Source organism: Acanthisitta chloris, unplaced genomic scaffold (genome assembly GCF_000695815.1).
Source record: "Acanthisitta chloris isolate BGI_N310 unplaced genomic scaffold, ASM69581v1 scaffold4219, whole genome shotgun sequence".
NCBI classification, from domain to species: Eukaryota; Metazoa; Chordata; class Aves; order Passeriformes; family Acanthisittidae; genus Acanthisitta; species Acanthisitta chloris.
The window spans coordinates 603-19,877 of NW_008692931.1; the positions used below are offsets into that span (position 1 = coordinate 603).

The 19,275-nt window shown below is 39.6% G+C and overlaps 1 protein-coding gene across 1 annotated transcript; it reads left to right on the forward strand.

Annotated features, from left to right (window-relative positions):
- Window positions 1-1,040: 1,040 nt before the first annotated feature.
- Window positions 1,041-10,384, forward strand: SRD5A1 (steroid-5-alpha-reductase, alpha polypeptide 1 (3-oxo-5 alpha-steroid delta 4-dehydrogenase alpha 1); the record flags this gene model as incomplete). Its single annotated transcript, XM_009082848.1, has 5 exons — window positions 1,041-1,179; window positions 1,238-1,421; window positions 4,441-4,542; window positions 7,413-7,563; window positions 10,318-10,384. Coding segments are annotated over 5 exons (643 nt in total), but the record flags the coding sequence as incomplete, so codon positions are not given.
- Between the last annotated feature and the right edge of the window lie 8,891 nt (window positions 10,385-19,275).

Consider the following 19,275-nt stretch of genomic DNA (forward strand, 5'->3'; position numbering starts at 1 on the left):
CCTTCAAGTTATGGACAGCTTGTCATACTCCATACGAATTTCACCACCATAGGAATACAAGACCAATAGATTTGTCAGCTTCCTTTTAAGCCATGTGTGCGGCTGATACATTGTTGTTTTCCGGTGCCTATTGCAAGAGGCTGCTGCTTTTGACCGAAAGTATTACACATCCTCACGATGGAGACGGATGTGACGTGTGGCTGATTTTGAAAACCACAGTGTCTTTACTCCCTTGTTACCCATTTTTAACTCATTCTTGATGTCTGGGAAAACCTAGGAATGTGAGGCAAAGGTTTATACAGAAAGCTGAGCTGTGCTGCAGCTTTTTTTTTCCGGTTGCTTATTGCTATTGCCAGACTGAGAGACTCCTCTGTAGGTGAACTGGAAGATATCTCTGTTATTCAGTTCTGCTTGTTGTAATGCAGTGTGCTTTAAGTAGTCCTATTAATGAATTTGTTGCTCTTTTTTTTGAAAGCTTATGATTGTGCCTCCTTTGGAAAGCTACTTGGAAGCAGTAGCCCTTGGGTAGATAGAAAACACGTGAAGAATGCTCCAGTAATCCGCACCTATATTGTTACAGACTACAATCAAATCAGCCATAGGGAGTTGGCTAGTTGCATGAGAAAGGTCTTGTGCTCTTTCACCTGCTCTTCTTGTTTGGAGCTTGTTTGTTTACTCACATAATCCCCCAGGAAAAGCAATCAAGATTCCTCCCTAAATGGAATGTCAGTTGTGGGTTTGTCACATCTTTAGCAGGTGTCATAGGGTACACCAAAATTGTTGAGGTGAAGCAATTGAAGTGACTCTTAGAGTAGGGAGGAAACTGAGCTCAATTAACTTAATTTCAAGGGGATGGACTTTCCCTGGGCAAATTTGGTGTAGGGGTCCTAAGCCCTGGCTGGTTTCAGAAAGCCTGGTGTTTCTAAATCCTCGGAAGTATCAAAAGAAAACAAAAATAGGCTGTGCGTGACATCAGTTGGCATTACTCCTCTTATCCGAGTAATTGCCTTGGATACAAAGTTCAAAATTTCTGTCTTAAGGGGAGAGAGGAGTCATCTCATAATTCCAATTAGGCAACAAAACGAGCGTTTAGGTGTTAAACCGAGCGCAACTGTCCTTTTTGAACCGGGATCAAAGACTAGTGCTGAGAATTTGAAAAGTAGGGTAGTGTGGACTATGGGTTACAGTTTTGTACTTCAAAGCGATCTTTTTTGCTTATTCAAACAACACATTTTCCTTCCTTGTTCACTATAGGGCACTCATATTTCCTCTTCTGATCCGTCAAGGAAAACCAACACCATTTTTCACTTTTGTGTTAGCCTTTCTGTTCTGTGTTTACAATGGATACTTGCAGGGCCGAAGCTTAAGCAACTATGTAACATACCCTCCAGGCTGGTTGAAAGATCCACGCTTCGTTATAGGTGAGTTAAATCATGTTGTAACATCAGGTGTAATTTTCCTTTGTCTTCACAGCCCTTTATTATCATTTTATAGAATCTTCAATGACATTTCGTAACTCTCCTGGCAGTTAATTCCCTTATTGGTGTAGCTGGAAGCCTTGTAAGCTTTATTTTCGAGCTGTGAACTGACACTTCTTTCCACAATGTCAGTGCTAGATGAGCTGACTGTCATCTTTCTTCTTTTGACACTGAAGTAAATATGGGTCATGTGGGTTTTTTCAATGTAGAAACTTGAAGCCTTGCATGGAACCAGCAACATGCAGGTTTAGAACAAACAAAGCAGATTTTCCATGTAACATGTAGGTTAAACTGACTGTGTGCAGTCAAAAACAAGTCAACACATTCTTAGAGTGAATATCTAGATGCTAAATACCCAGGTACCACTGCTAAGGCCACGTGTCCTTGGTGTCAGGGTATTTACACATGATGCACACACACATGCACCAACCCACTCACCCACCCACCCTCATAATAGGGGTAGGCTTTGTCAGAGGACAAAACTGGCCCACAAGGAAGGGGGTGGAAGGGTTGATCATTTACTCCCAATCAGGAAGTGAAGTTACATTTATATTTGAAGTCATGGATATGATTAAAAGTCTAAGATGCTTAGTGACAAAGTACTGTCTTTGCCCTAGTTTTTGTTTCCAGATATCTGCTTTTGTCTACTGTCAAAATCATAATATAATTTTTCTAATGAAATCTTTGCAGAAATATCATTTTCATCTGAAGATAAAGCCGACTATTCTGTCTTATCTGTCAAAGGCAGTGTCCTGGGCTGTGTAGATCTTTGATGTGAGCCAGTACAGTTCTTGTTGCTATTCTGAAGCCAGGGTGAGCTAGTGTTTGTCTTGGATTTCTCAAGCCCTTCAGAGCAAGAAAAAGAAGGTTTTGTCTTTATTATAGTGTTATTCTGGGTGACAATAGAGGACCACTGTGCTAAATGCTGTCATGCCTATAAGATTGAAGATTTTTACATCAAAGTAGATTCTCTTGCCAAGGAGGCAGGACCACTTGTGCAAAAAATGGAGAAATTGAGGTACAAAGGAATGACTTTAGTGGCACTAGGCACCTGGGTATACTTGAAATTCTCATGATACTTTCAAATTTCCAGTCTCCTTAAACTGGAATCCAGCAAAAAAAATGGTTAAAAGCACTGTTGATCAAAGCTGTTGAAGACTGATGCCAAGCAGACTTTTTCAGTGTCCTAGTTTAGTACCTTAATCAAAAGGTATCTTGATACAGTGCTGTAAATAAATCATGATTAAGGACCCATAAATCAATTCCTCCTTACTCGATCTTAAAAAAAAATGAAGTTAATAAGACTTGCTTATATTTCCTTGAGGGGGTTTTGGGGCTTGTTTGTTGTGGGGTTTTTCTGAGTTTCAAAGATTTCTGGAAGATGTAAGTGTATAAATAATAATAGTTAAGTTCCTCCTGATTTGGCTATGAGTACTATGTATGAATTAATTTAGTTGATATTTGTGGGTGTTTTGTTGTGGCATTTTTGTTTGTTTGCTTGTTTTCCAAATAATACCAGATTGGAATGTATGATTATATACTCAAAATATGGCTTTAAAAAGTTATCCTGAAAACTGAGGAAGTGAAGACTCCTGGTACACATGGCAACCATTTTCATAGTGTCACTTCTGCTGGCTCTTTAGAGACTGTTAGTACAACAAATCAGTAAAGTTTGGCATGACTATCAAACAGCCAAATGAGACTTTTTTTCTTCTATTCCTATAACTAGAATATCTTTTGGGCTTTTTCTTTTGTGTGTGTTTTAGTGCACGTCAGTGTAATTGGATCATAGTGGATATTTATAATTGCTACTTGGTATTCATCCCAGCTAGGTACCTCCAACTATCTGCAGTTTCTGCTTGTGGCTTTGGTCAACTCAAATGCCTAAGTGATGTACTGGGTACTCCCTGAACAGCTGGACTATTATGTTCTAGTTCTTAAAAAACATCTGGCAGTGTCTTTAAGCCTCTGTTTAAAATTAAAAATAAAAATTACTAGAATATAGGAAAATAACAGTAGCAGGAAAGCATATCTGCTGAGGGCTAACAAGATACTTTTTAAGCTGCATGAAGTTACATGTGGAAGATAAATGAGTGTCTCCAAGTAGCAACCAACCAAGTAGTGGAAAGCTGAAATGAGATAAATTTAGAGAAGACAGGCTGATTAACCCTCATGGTGAGAGGTTTCAAACAACTGATGTGTTCTTTCTTTGTGGAGCCTTATTGTGTATATTGACTGTCTGGTTTTGAGTGTTTAGGAGTTAACTCTGAGAAAGCAATAGTGTAATTCTACAGCAGCTGTTGATTTGGAACAGGGATACAGTTCTGATGTGATTCCCTCATGGTTTCTCTGGACTGTGTGTTGGTTTAGTTCAGGGCAGTGAATACATCTGTTTTCAGAGGAAATGGGGGTGCTCTGCTTCAAATGCAGGACCATGAGTTTGCAAACCAAAGTGGGAACACCTTCCTAAGCTTTTAGCAGTAAAGAGCTTATGAACTTACCAAGAGAGCCCATGATGCTCTGAAGCAGTGAATGCTATAAACATGGAGAGTGGGGCTGTGTCCCTGTGGGAGGAATGAGAATGGCGGTTTCTCTTTCAGTGTTTAAAACTTCAGTATTTTTGACTTTTCTATGTGGATGTTAGGGAAATATACACATTACACCTACATATGTGCCCATGCATGCATTTATATAAGTCTAGCAACATAAGAATAAACTTCATGGTCACAGTGCTGTTTTCTATCTAGGGAGTTGTTGATTACTCTGAGCTCTGCTGACTGAAGAGCACAGTGTGGGACTTGAATTGTGCAACATGTCATGAGAATTGTTTATAGTGCTTACTATAAACAAAGCTAATGCTTTGAGACAAGATGCCTAACGTGACTTGTGACTGTAGTTTGTTTTCTGAATGAGTGCTTTGGCTCAGTGTACTCAAGACAGTATTGCCAATATCTCTCTTCAGGTTTTATAGGGTGGTTGGTCGGCATGGCAATCAATATTCATTCTGATCATATTCTCAGAAATTTGAGAAAACCAGGGGAAACCGGTTACAAGATACCAAGAGGTAAGTAAAAATGACACAGAAATTAATATAGCAAAAGTATCTCTCATATGAGAAGAGGTAGAGAGCTGAGACTCTTCAGCCTGGAGAAGAAAATGCTCAAGGGGTTCTTATCAACATGTATAAATACATGATAGGAGGGAATCAAGAAGAGGGAGCCAGGCTCTCCTTAGTGTGCCAAATGACAGAACCAGAAGCACCAGACACAAAATTCAAGCACATAAAATTGTATCTGAACATGGTTTTTTGTTGAGAGGGTAGTCAAACACTGGAACAGGTTGCTCAGAGAGTTTGTGAAGTCTCCTTCTGTAAGGATACTCAAAACTGGACAAGACATACTCCTGGGCAGCCTGCTCTGGCTGATGGTGCTTCAGCAGTGGGGACTGAGCAAGATGAGCTCAAGAGGTCCCTCCCAACCTAAAATGATTCTATGTGAAAATGGCCTTCTAAAGCCTGGTGAATTTAAGGGAGATACAATTTACGATATAAGAGAAAAATGGAAATAGCACTTTGTGGTCTACCTCAAGAAGTTATTTCATAGTTTAGGAAATACTTTATTTTTTTTACTCTTAAGCCATGTATTGTAAGGAATCTGTTTTATGATATCACTTGGCTTACACAAGTCCTTGTTTTTTTTGACCAGCTTTGCTGTATTTTAACAGAGGGGTGAAAATGTAACAGCATTTCATAACTTTTCTGAGAATCAGCAGGAGGATGCAGAAAGAAGACTTAAATTGTCATCCCAGTGTGGGAGCTGGAGGAATGAGATGCTTGGAAAGTAGTGCCACAGAAAGGGGCTTAGGGGCCTCATTGATGGCAAGCTGAGTATGGGTCAACAAGGTGCCCTGGCAGCCAGGAGGGCCAACCATGTAGTGGGGTGCACCAGGCAAGGCATTGCCAGCCGGTGATTGTCTTGCTCTGCTCTGCACTGGTGTGGCCTCAACTTGAATATTTTGTACAGTTTTGGGCACCACAACATAAGAAGATATAAAAGCTTTTGGGGTCTAAAGGAGGGCAATGAAGATGGTGAAGGGCCTTGAAGGGAAGGCATACAAGGAGTGGCTGAGGTAATCTGGTCTGTTTAGCCTGGAGAAGAAACTGAGGAGACACCTCATAGCAGTCTACAACTTCCTCATGAAAGGAAGTGGTGGGGCAGGCACTGATCATTCTGGCAATCAATGACTGGACCCAAGGGAATGGTCTGAAGTTGTGCCAGGGAAGGTTTAGGCTGAATGTTAGAAAATGTTTCTTCACCCAGAGAGTGGTTGGGCACTAGAACAGGCTCCTCAGGGAAGTGGTCACAGCACCAAGCCTGACAGAGTTCAAGAAGCATTTAGACAATGCTCTCAGGCACATGGTGTGATTCTTCGGGCTGTCCTGTGCAGGGCCAGGAGTTGGACTTCAGTGATTCTTGTGGGTCCCTTCCAACTCCAAATATTCTGTGAATGCAGAAAGTACTTAGTCGTGGCCCATCTCTGTTGTCCCATGTATGAAGAGGGAAGTACCTTAGGCAATCGGTGAGCAGCAACTACTGCAGAAAGGAAAGAACTGTACAGGGAAAACAGGACAGAAATCCCAAAGGAAGTTAGGCATTACAAATTCTACCCTTCATGGGAAAATGGAGAATCTGAAAGGATTTCTTATGGAGTCTATTCAAGTCTATTGACACTTTAGGAAACATTAGACTCTTTCAGGTACATAAGTCATTGACAGCAGAAAAATAATACTGAAATTTCAATAATAGTTTCTATTATTTATTTTTATGCTCATTGAGAGCATAAAACCAGTAGTGAATTCTGCTGTTTCTCTGTTTTTCCTGTAGTTGTTGCCTTTTCTCAGTTTTCAGATTTTTTTTTTTTAAATAAAACTGGAAGAACTAGATATGTGAGGCAGTAGACTTATTTTTCACTGAGAAGGTAACTTAGAATTATAGTAGATGTAAATCAAAGTGCTCATGTGAGAAATAAATGTGAACAGTGTACAAAAATTCTGAAGGAAAAAAGATGTTATTTGTTGCAAGATCTGGAGGAGCTGATTGCTTATTCAGTTTAAGTGCTGGCGTTTTGCTTCTCTTTTGTCACAAGAGTAGAGTAATTAAAGCAAGGTCAAAACATGTTCTTTATTACACTTGCCAAATACTTGTTTGTTTAGTCCCATTGGTAAAGCACATACTGAGATATTATCAATATGTACACTGACTTTGGAATTAGGGTGAAAGTTCTTATCTTATAAAATTCCCAACAGGTGAGTACCAGTTGTTTGTGTAACTGTCTGTATAACAGATTTAATGAAGATTGCCAATTACTTTTTTCACTGAGTTTCAGGGCTGAAACAGTAGATCTGACAAGGCATAGGAAAAAAACAGCAACACATTTTAAGCTAGAGAATAAATTTGGGATTTTACTTCATAATAATAATGTTCATAACTCACTTAAGTTCTAAAGTTCTTAAAGAAATGAAACATTATAGGCTAATTAACCCTATGAGTATTTTCTGGGTCTCAAGGGGAACATGTCTTCTCTTTTTATATATTTTAAAACTGATTTAGTTTATGATCAAAGAGCCAGTTTGATATCATGAATAATTATTTAGGAAGCCACATACTTGCTTTTGCTACTAGTAAATCTGTCTGTCTTTCATTATTTAAAGAGGAGAAATGGAGGTAGAGAGGATCTGTCTTAGAATGAGGTCTGATGTGATCCTTCATAGGGTAGGATCCTTCATAGTGATCCTTCATTTCAGCTTGAGCTGAAAAACACTACCTTTAAAAATTTATATTTAGAGACACTGGTGATAAAGTTCTTATTTGACTTAGAGTAAAACACAGCATTGGACATTTGGTTAAGGTGCTTTTGAAATAACTGTCCTTCCAGGAGGAATGTTTGAGTATGTCAGTGGAGCCAACTTCTTTGGAGAAATCCTGGAATGGTTTGGGTTTGCCCTTGCCTGCTGCACCATTCAAAGCCTTGCATTTGCATTGTGTACTCTTTTCATCTTGGGTTCAAGGGCCAAACAACACCACAAGTAAGTGTTTGTGTCTTTATAATTTCTGTTGTCTCTATGCCACACTGCATTTCCATTTCACAAATTATGCCTCATCCCACAGGGATGTTGCAGGGCAAGTCTTGTGAAAGAGACTTCTGCTGTAGGGTAAAGTATGATAGAGAATACTCTGAAAAGATTAAGTACTGCAGAATTTCAGTGGGATGGTGTGGAGCAAAAACACACACTATGTACAATGAGGTGCTCAAAATCATGTTTAAATGAAGACAGTTCATCCTGGATCTATAAAGATCATAGACAAGTTTGGCAATATTGCCTTAATTGATCATATACTATAGTAGCCATTGCTGCTCAAACTGATTTTCAAAATTTTGATATTAAAGAAATAATTCTCAAATATTCCGTAACAGGTGCACATTATGGTCAAGTCTATATTATATTGTCTATGATCGAGTGTATGGACAATATGAAAACAGTTCTGGTAGATGATATTTAATGAAGTCTCTGCTCTGATTAAACAGCTTGACTGCTAATGTACTGTATTAATAATGTGGCTTTCCTGCTAACAGAAGGACCATAGTTTGAGGAGACTTGTTTCTTGAAAGGATTCTCTTTAAGGAATAGCATCTTCAAAAGAGTTTGAACACGTTAATATTATTTTGGTCCTTTCCAGCTTCTTGCTTTGGTTCTTATCCTGAAACTTAGTGGTGGCATAAGAGGAAATAAATATGAATTTATGGAGGAAACAGGTTGAAAAAAATGCCATTGCTGACATGGCTATGTCTAGAGGAGTCTTGGAAACCTCCAGAAACAGAGGTTTTCTTGTACCTTGTTTGTAGGATGTTCCGGGTCTGCCAGTGAACAAGTGTTTTCTACTATCCAATCTGAACCTTTCAAGTATGTCGCCTATAACCATCTCTTGTTTTATCACCTCCTGTTAGCAGGGTTGCAGAGTATCTTGGGTTGGGAGGAGCATCTGAAGGTCGTCCAGTCAACTGGTGTGACCTGCTCCAACCCGGGCTAACCACAAGGCTATACCCAGTTGCCCAGGGCCTCATCCAATTGAGTTCTGCGTGTCTCCAAGGGTGGAGGCTTTAGCACATCTCTAGCAAAGCACTGGAACAGGATTTTCCTCATTCTCATGGGGAAGATGGTTTTCTCCTTACAACTAGTTGGAGTATTCCAACATGTTGCAACTTTTATCTCCTGACACTCATGGTGTGCCTCCAGGAAGGGTATGGCTCTGCCTTCTCTCTAAATCACTGTAGGTGATGGAAGACTGCAATTAGATCTGTCTCTTCACTTCCTTTCCAGGCTGAACATGCCTAGTTCCCCCAATGTCTTCCCTTATATGTTCCAGCTATGCAGTTGTCTTAATGACCATCTGCTGGATTCTTCTGTAGTTTGTGAACACCTCTGTTGCACAGGAAGCCAAAAACTGGAGGCAGTAATGCAGATGCAGCCTCTCATCTGCTAAATGGTGGAGAGAATGAGCCCTTCCTTTGACTTCGTGGCTCTGTACTTGTTAAAGCACATCAGTATGCAGTTGGCATTCATCATTGCAGAGACCCATTACTGACTCATGCTCAACTTGTCCACCCGGATGTCCATTTCCTTTTGTGCAGAACTGCTGTCTAGCCAGATGGTCTCTGCCCTGCCCTTTTGCATGGGACCATTGCATTCCAGCTGCAGGAGTTTGCATTTCAGTCACAGCTTTGCTCCACTGTCTTAAATAGCTCCTGTTCCAGCACCTGCAGGCAGAAGTAACAGGGCCCCTTAGTCGTCTTCTTGCCAGACTAAGTGATGCCAGCCTCCTCAGCCTCTCCTTCTGTATTATGTTCTTCAGGCTCAAATTCCATGGTTAGTTTGCGTCAGTCTTAAACTTTGAAGGTACTCTTTCAGAACATTAGGAAAAGCTAAATGCGGTTAAAGGAAGTAATTTGCACTAAAAGAAAAATCCATAAAAATGGAAATGGTTAAATAGTGTAATGATGGTTATTCCAGAGCTGCAGGTTGTCATGCATTGGATATTTTGTTCTGTTTATTCCAACATTGATCTTGCAGTTATCTGTTGATAATATGAATATCTTCATATTTGAGGAGCCCAGATTAAGTTAATTCTCTTATCTCAGAGAAGCAGAAGTATAAATATTTGAAAATGGGAGTAAATATATTTGTTTAAGGTGACAAGATAAATAATATTTGATAGTGCTATGCATTTGTTCTTTTTTAAGTGTCTGGATTTGAAAACAGTCATGGTGTTTGTGGGGTATTAGCAGTAAAGCTAGTGTAATATTTGTTCCATTCAGTTTGATTATCCAAATTCTCACTGGAACTGAAGATGTTTCTCTCCAGACTGGGACTCTCCATTCCAGTCTGGGAAGTATCCCTTGCTTCCATGTGAAGTCATTATAAAATGACATGTTTTTGGTTTATTTTTCCCCCATTTACTCCTAAATGCAAATGCTCAGGATGTTTAACAACATACATTTTGAAAGAACAGGTTATTCCTTCCTTTACTGCTCTCACCACATCTGTTGGTTTGATTTCCCAGTTCTGGTAGCAGTAACTTAAGTTTTGTTGCAGTTGGTGATTAGGTGCAATTAGGAGTGCAGCAAATGCCACTTTCCTGTTCAGAGTAGGTTCTAAAGCCAATTTTTTTCTTTTTAGACAAAAAATGTATGGATTAAATGGAACACATTGTATAAATACTAAATTTCCTCAACAGCATTGTGAAGACTCAGTACTCATCAGATTTTTGCCTTTGTTTTTCAGATGGTACCTTGAGAAATTTGAAGACTACCCGAAGTGTAGAAAAATTGTGATCCCATTTTTGTACTGAGCAATGCTTTTAACATTGTGTCTGAAATGGATGCTTTTAGCAATGCTAAGATTTTACACGTGTTGGCAGGTTAACAACATACTCTGACGATCACTGTGACAAAGCCTTTCCATCTGTGCTGCTATTACTGCTTTTCCTTCTAATGAAAACCCGGCATCCGATGGACATGGTGAATAGGAACAGGAATACTTTTCCAGCACTGAAGCACCTTCATAAATACATTAGGCAATGAGTTTGAATTGGCATCATGGAAAGTACTGTGCAGGACTTGTGTTACTTCCTTTTTCTGCCTGTGCAGCTTCTACTGTTTCCACTCAACCTAGCCACACTGTCCTGAGGATTGTGCTGTGAGCTCAGTCACCCTCACTGCAGTCTGGATGGTGTGTGTTCTGCCTGGTGTTTGCCTGCATACATCAACAAGGCTGATGTCTTTTTTTTTTTTCCTCCTGTTCCTTGCTTTTCTGATCCTTTCTTCCCCCTCACCTGCATGTCCAAGAGAATTGATGATGCATACCAAGGAGTTAGATTAATAGGTTAATATTGTCATCTACCTCTTAAAATTGATAGCTGTCTCAATATGCAATATGTGTCTTCTCACTTAACTCTGGTTTTGGAAGGCACTCTTTACTTAGGATACTTAGGCCAGTCTGGCACTATTAACAATGGTGTAATGTTTTCTAACTTACTTTATAAAAGATAATGAGATTTGTACAGAATTTTCTTACTATGCTGCTTTAAAAAATCAAAGGTCTTCCTTTTTCTATTGATAACATTATAGATGATTTTATGTTCCAAAATTATAGAATCTTTTAGTGCTGCTTGTCTTACTAATGTCAGTTCTCATACCCCTCCCAAGATTTTACTCATGAAGAACTCCAGAATGGTTTCAAGAACGTGATGGGATCCCAAGCATACAGACTTTCTAGTTTCGGGCACATCTGTGTCCTTTGCATGATTGTGATAATAAAAAGCTTTTAGAATTCTTTAAATAATTTAGAACGGCTGAGGAAAAAATCCCTAAAACTTAAAAAAAAACCCCCAAACAAACAAAAAAGCCTCAAAAAAACAACCAAAAAAGCAAACAACCAAATTAGAATAATTAAAAACCAAACAAGTGAACAGCCCCAAAAACCTTTCCACAAAATCCACAAACTGCTGCTAATATATTTTGAAAATAAATGGAAATCAAACCTTTGCCAAATGTCTTCTGATCTGTTTGCACTTCAGATTGGGTGATATTCTTCAAAGGCAGTTGTTAATATAATTTTGCCAGATGCTGAGTTTTCCAGTATGGTAGTGCAATAAGACTTGTCTAAAGCTCAAGATTCCTTCTTTGCTGTTGACTTACAGTGCTGTAGTAATCAAAGTTGTGTCTGAAATTTACTTTCACAATTTCAGACATCAGTTTTAAAGAAGTATATTCAGAAAATGGGAAGTGAACTATCACCCAAACTTCTGCTTAACATTTGTTTCTTCCTCCACTCCTTCCTGCTGCATGTGTACAGTACTTACTACACTGAAGCCTTGGTGATCTTGAAGGATTTATTCAGTAGTGTAAATAAGTGTAACAAAAAATTCTATTGTTATTGACTGAAGTAGTCAAAGGAAGGAGAGGGGAGGAACTGGCAGTCCTGCAGTGATGCTGACTTACCTACAGCTAAGCCCTTGGACTGCAGGTTTCTCCTTATAATGCTGACTGAGGGGACTGATCCTGCTCTCAGCCAATACAAAAAAAGAGTACATCTTTGGGAGAACATAGGAATTATGCATTCCTTAATGCCAGTGTCATTACTTGATTCTCAAATTGTTTATTTCTTTCACGTTTTACAGGAAGTTTGAGGCATTCCATGTTGTTTTTGACATTTTGATCCTATCTATTTTGATGAAGACTAAGTCATGATGTTCCCTGAGGAGGGAGAGGATGATGAAGATGATAAACTCCTCAATACTAAAATTGAGTTAGTGGGCAATAAAAATTCAGTGGGAACACTTAAAGCATAATCTGAAAAGAATTTTAAAAACCTAGTCTTATATATCAGAATGTTTCTAAAACTTGTCACAGCCATGTAGCAGTTTTTTACATCTTGCTGTCTAAATCATCCAGCTATCAAAACCTGGTTTAGTGGAAAAAAAAGTACAGGATTCCAAGAGCACTATCTATTTAGTATTTAAATACTTGTATGGTTTATGTTGAATTAATATCTTGTATCTTCAGGGATATTTGCTAAAAAGAGTCACTAATGGAACAACCAGCCAGTAAAAAAGAGCTGGTTGCAGCACTTTAGTTTTTAATGCATCATCTTTTCTTTTTTTTTTTGCCTTTTATGAAAAAGCAAATATGCTTTTAATAGTAAACAGTGAGAGGAAGGACTCTGTTCAGTATGTCTCTGTGTATTCAAAAGCTGTAGCTCTCTGTAGTTGTTTATCATGGTTTACAGAAAATTTGTACTGATGCCTCAGTTTTTTGCTCCTCTGCTATGCTGATAAATATTTGTATTGGCTAGAAGTTCAGCTGTTTTGGTCGCATAGTGTGAATTTATGGTTTGCCAAAAGCAGGATGAGGATCTGAAACATGGTCTGACAGCTTATCTCTGTTCTTTCTCTTGTTACAGAAAAGGGCAATGTAAGGTCTGTGGGACTTGAATGTCAGTGTGTTTAGAAATTCTAGCTAATTGGATTAACAAAAAAAAATTAAACCAGAAGGTTTTATTTTTGTGACTATATTTTATCATTTTATCAATCTGCTAGAACTTTTCTTACGTAAAGTACAAGTTTTGAGGCAGTTTGTTAGAGCACGAGTCTTAAAAGGAGCAGCTGAGGGACCTGGGGTTGTTTAGCCTTGAGAAAAGAAGGCTCAGAGGAACCTTCTCATTCTCTACAGCTACCTCAAAGAAAGTTGTAGCCAGGTGAGGATTGATCTCTTCTTCCAGGTAACAAGTGATGAAACAAGAGGAATTGGCCTCTTGTTGAGGCTGAGATTGAATATTAGGAAAAACTTCACAGGAAGGGTTGTCAAGCAGTGGAACAGGCTACTCAGTGACTCCACCATTTCCTCATCCCTGGGGGTATTTAATAGATGTAGAGATGTGGCATTTAAGGATATGGTGGACTTGGCAGTGCTGGGTTAAAGGCTAGACTTGGTCTTAGAGCTCTTTCCCAACCCAAATGATCTGTGATTCTTGCATTTCAAGACCAAGGTACATTGGGTAAAGCATATGATTGACTTGGTCATATGCTAGAACTGCCTTTTGTTTCAGCACTATCCCACTTACTTGTTATACTTCATTTGTGATCCCTTCCCCTTTCAGCAGCTTTGATGGAATTTTTCCATTGGAAAGTACCTAATACTGAAAATGTTTTCATGAAAATATGCATTGTGAAAATGAAATCTGTTCTGCCTGTTCCAGAGGGACAAAATATGTATTCTTTCTACTTGGTGCAATATCTATAGCAATTTTTAATATGGATGCTTCTAGTCAGACTGCCTACATCTTTCCCCCAAATCCCCTACCAATAAAATATGATTTGTGGTGTCTTGCTTGAATACTTTTTCTCCTGTTAGCGATCCTAGCTTTAACTTGCGGAGGTTGACCAAAGCTTTTGTACCAGCAATTTCATCATCCCAGTTGAGATCCTGAGACTGTAATAATAAGGTTGTATTAGAATCACTCAGCTGCGTATGTGAACTTGATGAGGTTCAGTCAAAGCAATTAAGTCACAAGATAAATTTGTCCAGTGTTACAGCCTTTATTATGTAAAACAAAGTATGTAGCAGAGATGTTCTGCACTTGCAATTAGAGCAAAGGTTAACAGAAAGCAGAGGCTGCTCATTTGGGTTCCTCTCCTGCTGATAGGTCACTTCTCACTTGGAAGAGCTACAGTGCCTGCCTTTTCAGCTGTTTCTATTGTGATTCAGGACTGTGTTGTCTTTTTGAGGAGTCAAGGTAGTGTGCAAATGACTTGCCTACCACAGAGGTTTTTATAGCCTGTTTGTCAAACACCTCTCTAACACCTGTTTGTGATTGAAAGGAATCAGTAATTCTAGTATTAGACTGTCATAGCCTGTTCTGTGCTACAGTTGCAATTTTCAGGGCAGCCCTTCATACATACATCACTCTTATGAGGAAAGCAGACCTTGGGTAAAATTGCACCACTTTTTGCAGTGATGCAACATACCTATCATCACGTAGATGCTCGTGTGCCCACACAAAAACACAAGTAAGGAAGCAATTGTGGAAATTCTTGTTGTAAGACAACTGAAGGGCAAAGCCTAAATAAGGTTTGTGTCTGAGAGAGTTGCACAACTGAATCTTGCTCTTGAGCTTCTTAAAGTAACATGGTTAGTCAAGCAAGGGCTGTACAAAACATGTTTGCTTAAAAACCAAAGCCAGTACATAATGCTTTGTTGTGCACTTGTGGATAATGGAAGCAGTTGATTATTTGTTTGCAGAGATGAAAGAAAACCTATGTCACAATTGGTATGACATTTGGTGTATTGCTTCTCTGGAGATGATGCAGTCCCAATGCACTAGCAAAAGTCTCTCAGTGGTGGTGTTTGTCCCTGATCCCTAGTATTTGCAGCCTCTTGTTTTTGAAATACCTGTTCAGTTTCTGAGAGAACATGGGTAGCTGGATTCAAGAGAGAGCACTAGGGGAGCTGCGTATTCCTGCTGGGAGCGCTCCATTTCTCTTGGCATGCTGAAAAGAAAAACCTCTACAATAAAAGAAAAAGCTGTGTGGTCTGTGAATCAGGGTTCAAATGCTGAACAGGACTCTTAAGACTAAAGACCAGTCCAGTGTGAGCTAGCCAAACCTACCCCAAGCACCTGCAATTATTGTGTGCCGCTGGCTGCTGCATTGGGTTAGGATTCAGCCTTTTTCATCCATATCAATGTATGGTTGAACAGTCTGAGAGGTTTCCAGCTATAACCCCTGCCCCATGTGTCGTGTTTGTTACAGGAGAGCAAGAACCAGACGGTGTGCAGGGCCAGAGTTCTGCTAATGTGCAAGGAGTCCTGGGAGGAAACCCTGTGACAAAGCAGCCCAGAGCCCTAGTGCAGGTTTACATGATTTTAATGTTTTGCAACGGAAAACATGTTTCCCCTTTGTGTGCCTGTCTCTTTGGAAAATGGTGGCAGTGTTGGAACAGAACTGACTTGAAAGTCCAAAATAGGTTTCTGAATGTGTTCAAGCATTAAAGCAGAGTCATCAGTATACACCATCATCAGTAACCAAAGATGAAAATACTCTTTAATATGCTTCAAATAATCCTAGCAAATTTTACTGGGTCTCAGAATTAAAGGCTAATAGATTTATTAGCCTAAAACAGTGCAGTATATGATCATGACTGATAGAATAAAGTAATACTAGGAAAAGTAGTTTAGAAAATATGAATAGCTATGCAGACAGCATACAGCAGTGTAATCTTATGAATAGAAAGCTAAATGACCAAGAAAAAATGAGCAGTTTATCATAAGCTGTCTCTGCTGCTCCTTTCTCCTCAGAAAAAGGACTCCTCACACTTTTATTCTGTTTGAGCATGGGGTCTCTCCCATGGGAGTAGGTCTTTCATGAACTTTTCCAGCTTCAGTCCTGCCCATTGGGCTGAAGTTCTTCCGCAGCTGCTCCAGCACGGGTCCCTTCCATGGGGTGCAGTCCCTCAGGAACAGGCTGCTCCAGCATGGGGCCCCCATGGGGTCACAAGTCCTGCCAGCAAATCTGTTCCAGTGTGGGCTTCTCTTCTCCAGCACAGGCTTCCCATGGTGTCACAGTCTCCTTTGAGCATCCACCTGCTCTGGTGTTGACTCCTCCACGGACTGCAGATTGATACCTGCTTCACCATCCATGGGCTGCAGAGCAATCTCTGGTCCAGCACTTGATGCACCTCTTCCCCCTCCTTCCTCACTAACAGTGTCAGGAAAGCTGTTTCTGTCACGTAGTCTCACTCCTCTCTCCAGCACCAGTTGCACAGTTTTTTCCCCCTTAAATATCCTAGAGGTGCTACCGCTGTCACTGATGGGCTGAGCCTTGGCCAGCAGCAGGTCCATCTTGGAGTCATGTGGCATTGGCTCTGTTGCACATGGGGAAGCTTCTCACAGAAGCCACCCCTGTAGTCCCCCCCACTACCAAAACTTAGCCACGCAAACCCAATACAACGTTTGAATTTATAAGATGTCAAAATAAAACAATTACATGGCACTTGTAGGACAAGTCTTTTGGCAATTGCTTTACACAGTTCTCCTTGACTGAAACTGTCGTGCAATGTTTGGAAGGTAGGCATTTCAGATTTCAATGAATAATATGCCATAATTACTACTTTTTAAAAAGGTTACTACTAAAACTCCATTAAAACAAAGTAATTGTACTTTGTTTCCTAATTCTTCATACTAGATGACTTGTCATTGCAACAGCTTTTAATTTTAATTCAAATTAGACAAAAGAGGCAACTCCTTTGCATATGCAACCTCATCTGCTGCTGTTGCTAAACCTCAGAGATGTTCTTGAATGTTCCTGTTTCTGAATCAGATTTAAAAAAGATAAATTACAGGTGACACTGCAGATAACAAACTATGCCTTATTTTTCATTGAGTAATAATGTCATCTTCTACCACTTGGTGTCTGTATTAACACTAGGCTAATTGGGAACATAAACTGATTATCTAACATTTTCTTACACATAAAATCCAGTCAAGCACTATTCTCAATTGTCTTATTGTGGCACTGCACAGATGTGGGCTTACTGGGTACCTATGGCATCATAGTTTCCAGTCTCCTCTAAGCCCTGCCTAGAGCAGAAATTGCTAGTCACAGTAGCAATTTCCAGGGCAGTCTCATCCTCAAGTTCAGGGACCCTGGAAGCAGACAAGAATGCACCCCCAAAACAAGCATGCGTATGTTATCAGCAGAGGTTTGCATGAGCCCTCTGTGTCTATGTTGCACAATCATAGAATCATAGAATCAACCGGGTTGGAAAAGACCTCAAAGATCATCAAGTCCAATCCAATCTATAGAACAAGTTCAAACCAATCTATAAAATCAATCCTAGGCTCTGGATCCTCACTCTCCACAGCTGACAGCACTTGGGCATGCAAAACTCTGAGAGGCCTACAAGCTCCATCCCAGCTGCTGGTATATTTAGTCTGTTCTCTTCTCAGATTTTCTCTAAACAGCTTCAGTTAAAACAAACAAACAAACAAACAAACCAACAAGCAAACAAAACCCCCAACCCCCCAAAAAAAAGACCCAACAAAACTATTCAATGATTAATTAATGTAACATTGTTTTACACATGGTGAATTTATGGGATATCTCATGAACTTGTCACAAGAGGGGTTACTAAATACCAGATACTTGAAAACCATTTGCTGTGCTCTGTCACCTCTAATGCTCCTTGTTTCTTGCCTAACAAGATCTAATTTTTATAGCATATTTTTTTCCCTGAATTAATTTCCTTTTAGCAAAATATATTTCCCTTAGTCATCTGGCATGGCTACATAAATACAAAATACACCCTACAACCATTTGCACAAACAGAATTCCTGTCTGATGTCCACAGAAGGAATTTAACTTCTCTACACACTTCCCAGAAGCAAAGTACTCATATGTAAAAATAACTATGATGCAGACTGGTCCATATATGTGCAGGCTGAGCTGAGGGGCCTTCCAAGCCTCAATAGAAATCAGAGCAAGTGATACTGTGACCAGCTAGAAAAAGCAAGCTTCTCTAAGTCACTCACATGACTTTATATTAATATGTCATTACTAGTTTCACTAGTATGACAGTATTATTCCCTATCTGGAAAATAACTATGGAGAAAATAGTGCTTACTGAAGCAAAGTTTTACTTTGTTGTGGTTTTGGTGGGGTTGTTGGGGTTTGGCGTTTTTTGTTGTTGTTGTTTTGGTTTGGTTTGGTTTGGGGTTTTTTAATAATGTTGAGAATCTTTAACATAAAATTGTTTGAATTTGTGACGGTGAATTTTGGGCAAAGCACTGTTTACAGAAAAAAAACAGAAAGGGAAATGCTGGTACTGACCAGAAGAGTTGGGTTCTATGTTTATTAGTCATTTGCAACTTAAATATATTCTAAAGTAGATGACTGTAGATGTAGGGGATAATACAAAGTGCAAAACATAGCTCTATTGTTTATAGAGATGATTTTCCACAACATCACATTTTTCGGCCTAGGTAAGTATGGCTCAATGGGCATTTTGAACAGCTGTCTTTGAATGGGCTTTCATTTTAAGTAAATCAGTTTTCTTATAGGCTCTCCAGCAAGGATTTGGAATGGATACTAATGAAGACTACAGATAATTTTGGTCTGCAGGAACAAGGTCCTTTTTCTTTGTTAACCTCTGCATAGATTCCTGCAGAGAAACACAGTGCCTTTTCCTACTCTCTGCTCCAGCAGCAAGGCCAGCTGTTTGGCAGCAAGGCTGGGCACTCAGCCAGAGCTCTACTTGATCTAGAAAAGTTTTTTTTCTTTCCTAATGTAGGCTGTAAATATTTTGTTCTAACAGATCCCGTTTGAAACTTTCCTGGGTGATTGATGAGATCTGCCCTGAGACATCACAGACTTCCTTGTGGGTAACTGCAGACATAATTTCTATGAGATCAAACATCTTGTCTGTAATTCTTGCTGGCTTCCATGTGGCCCAAATGAGAGAGTTCAAGCTGAATGAGAGAGTTTGAATCAGGCCCAGCAAAGAATTACACCATGCAGTAAAAATATTAAGAAATTGTTCTTAGCAGCTGTGCACAAAGGTGAGTCAGAGCTTTCTATCTCATAAATGGCACAATTGAGGTCAAACCACTTCCACCCTGATGGTTTCCAGGCCAACACCAGGCAACAGGATCCTTATGGCAGGGCCAAGGAGTGCATTGCGCAGCGTA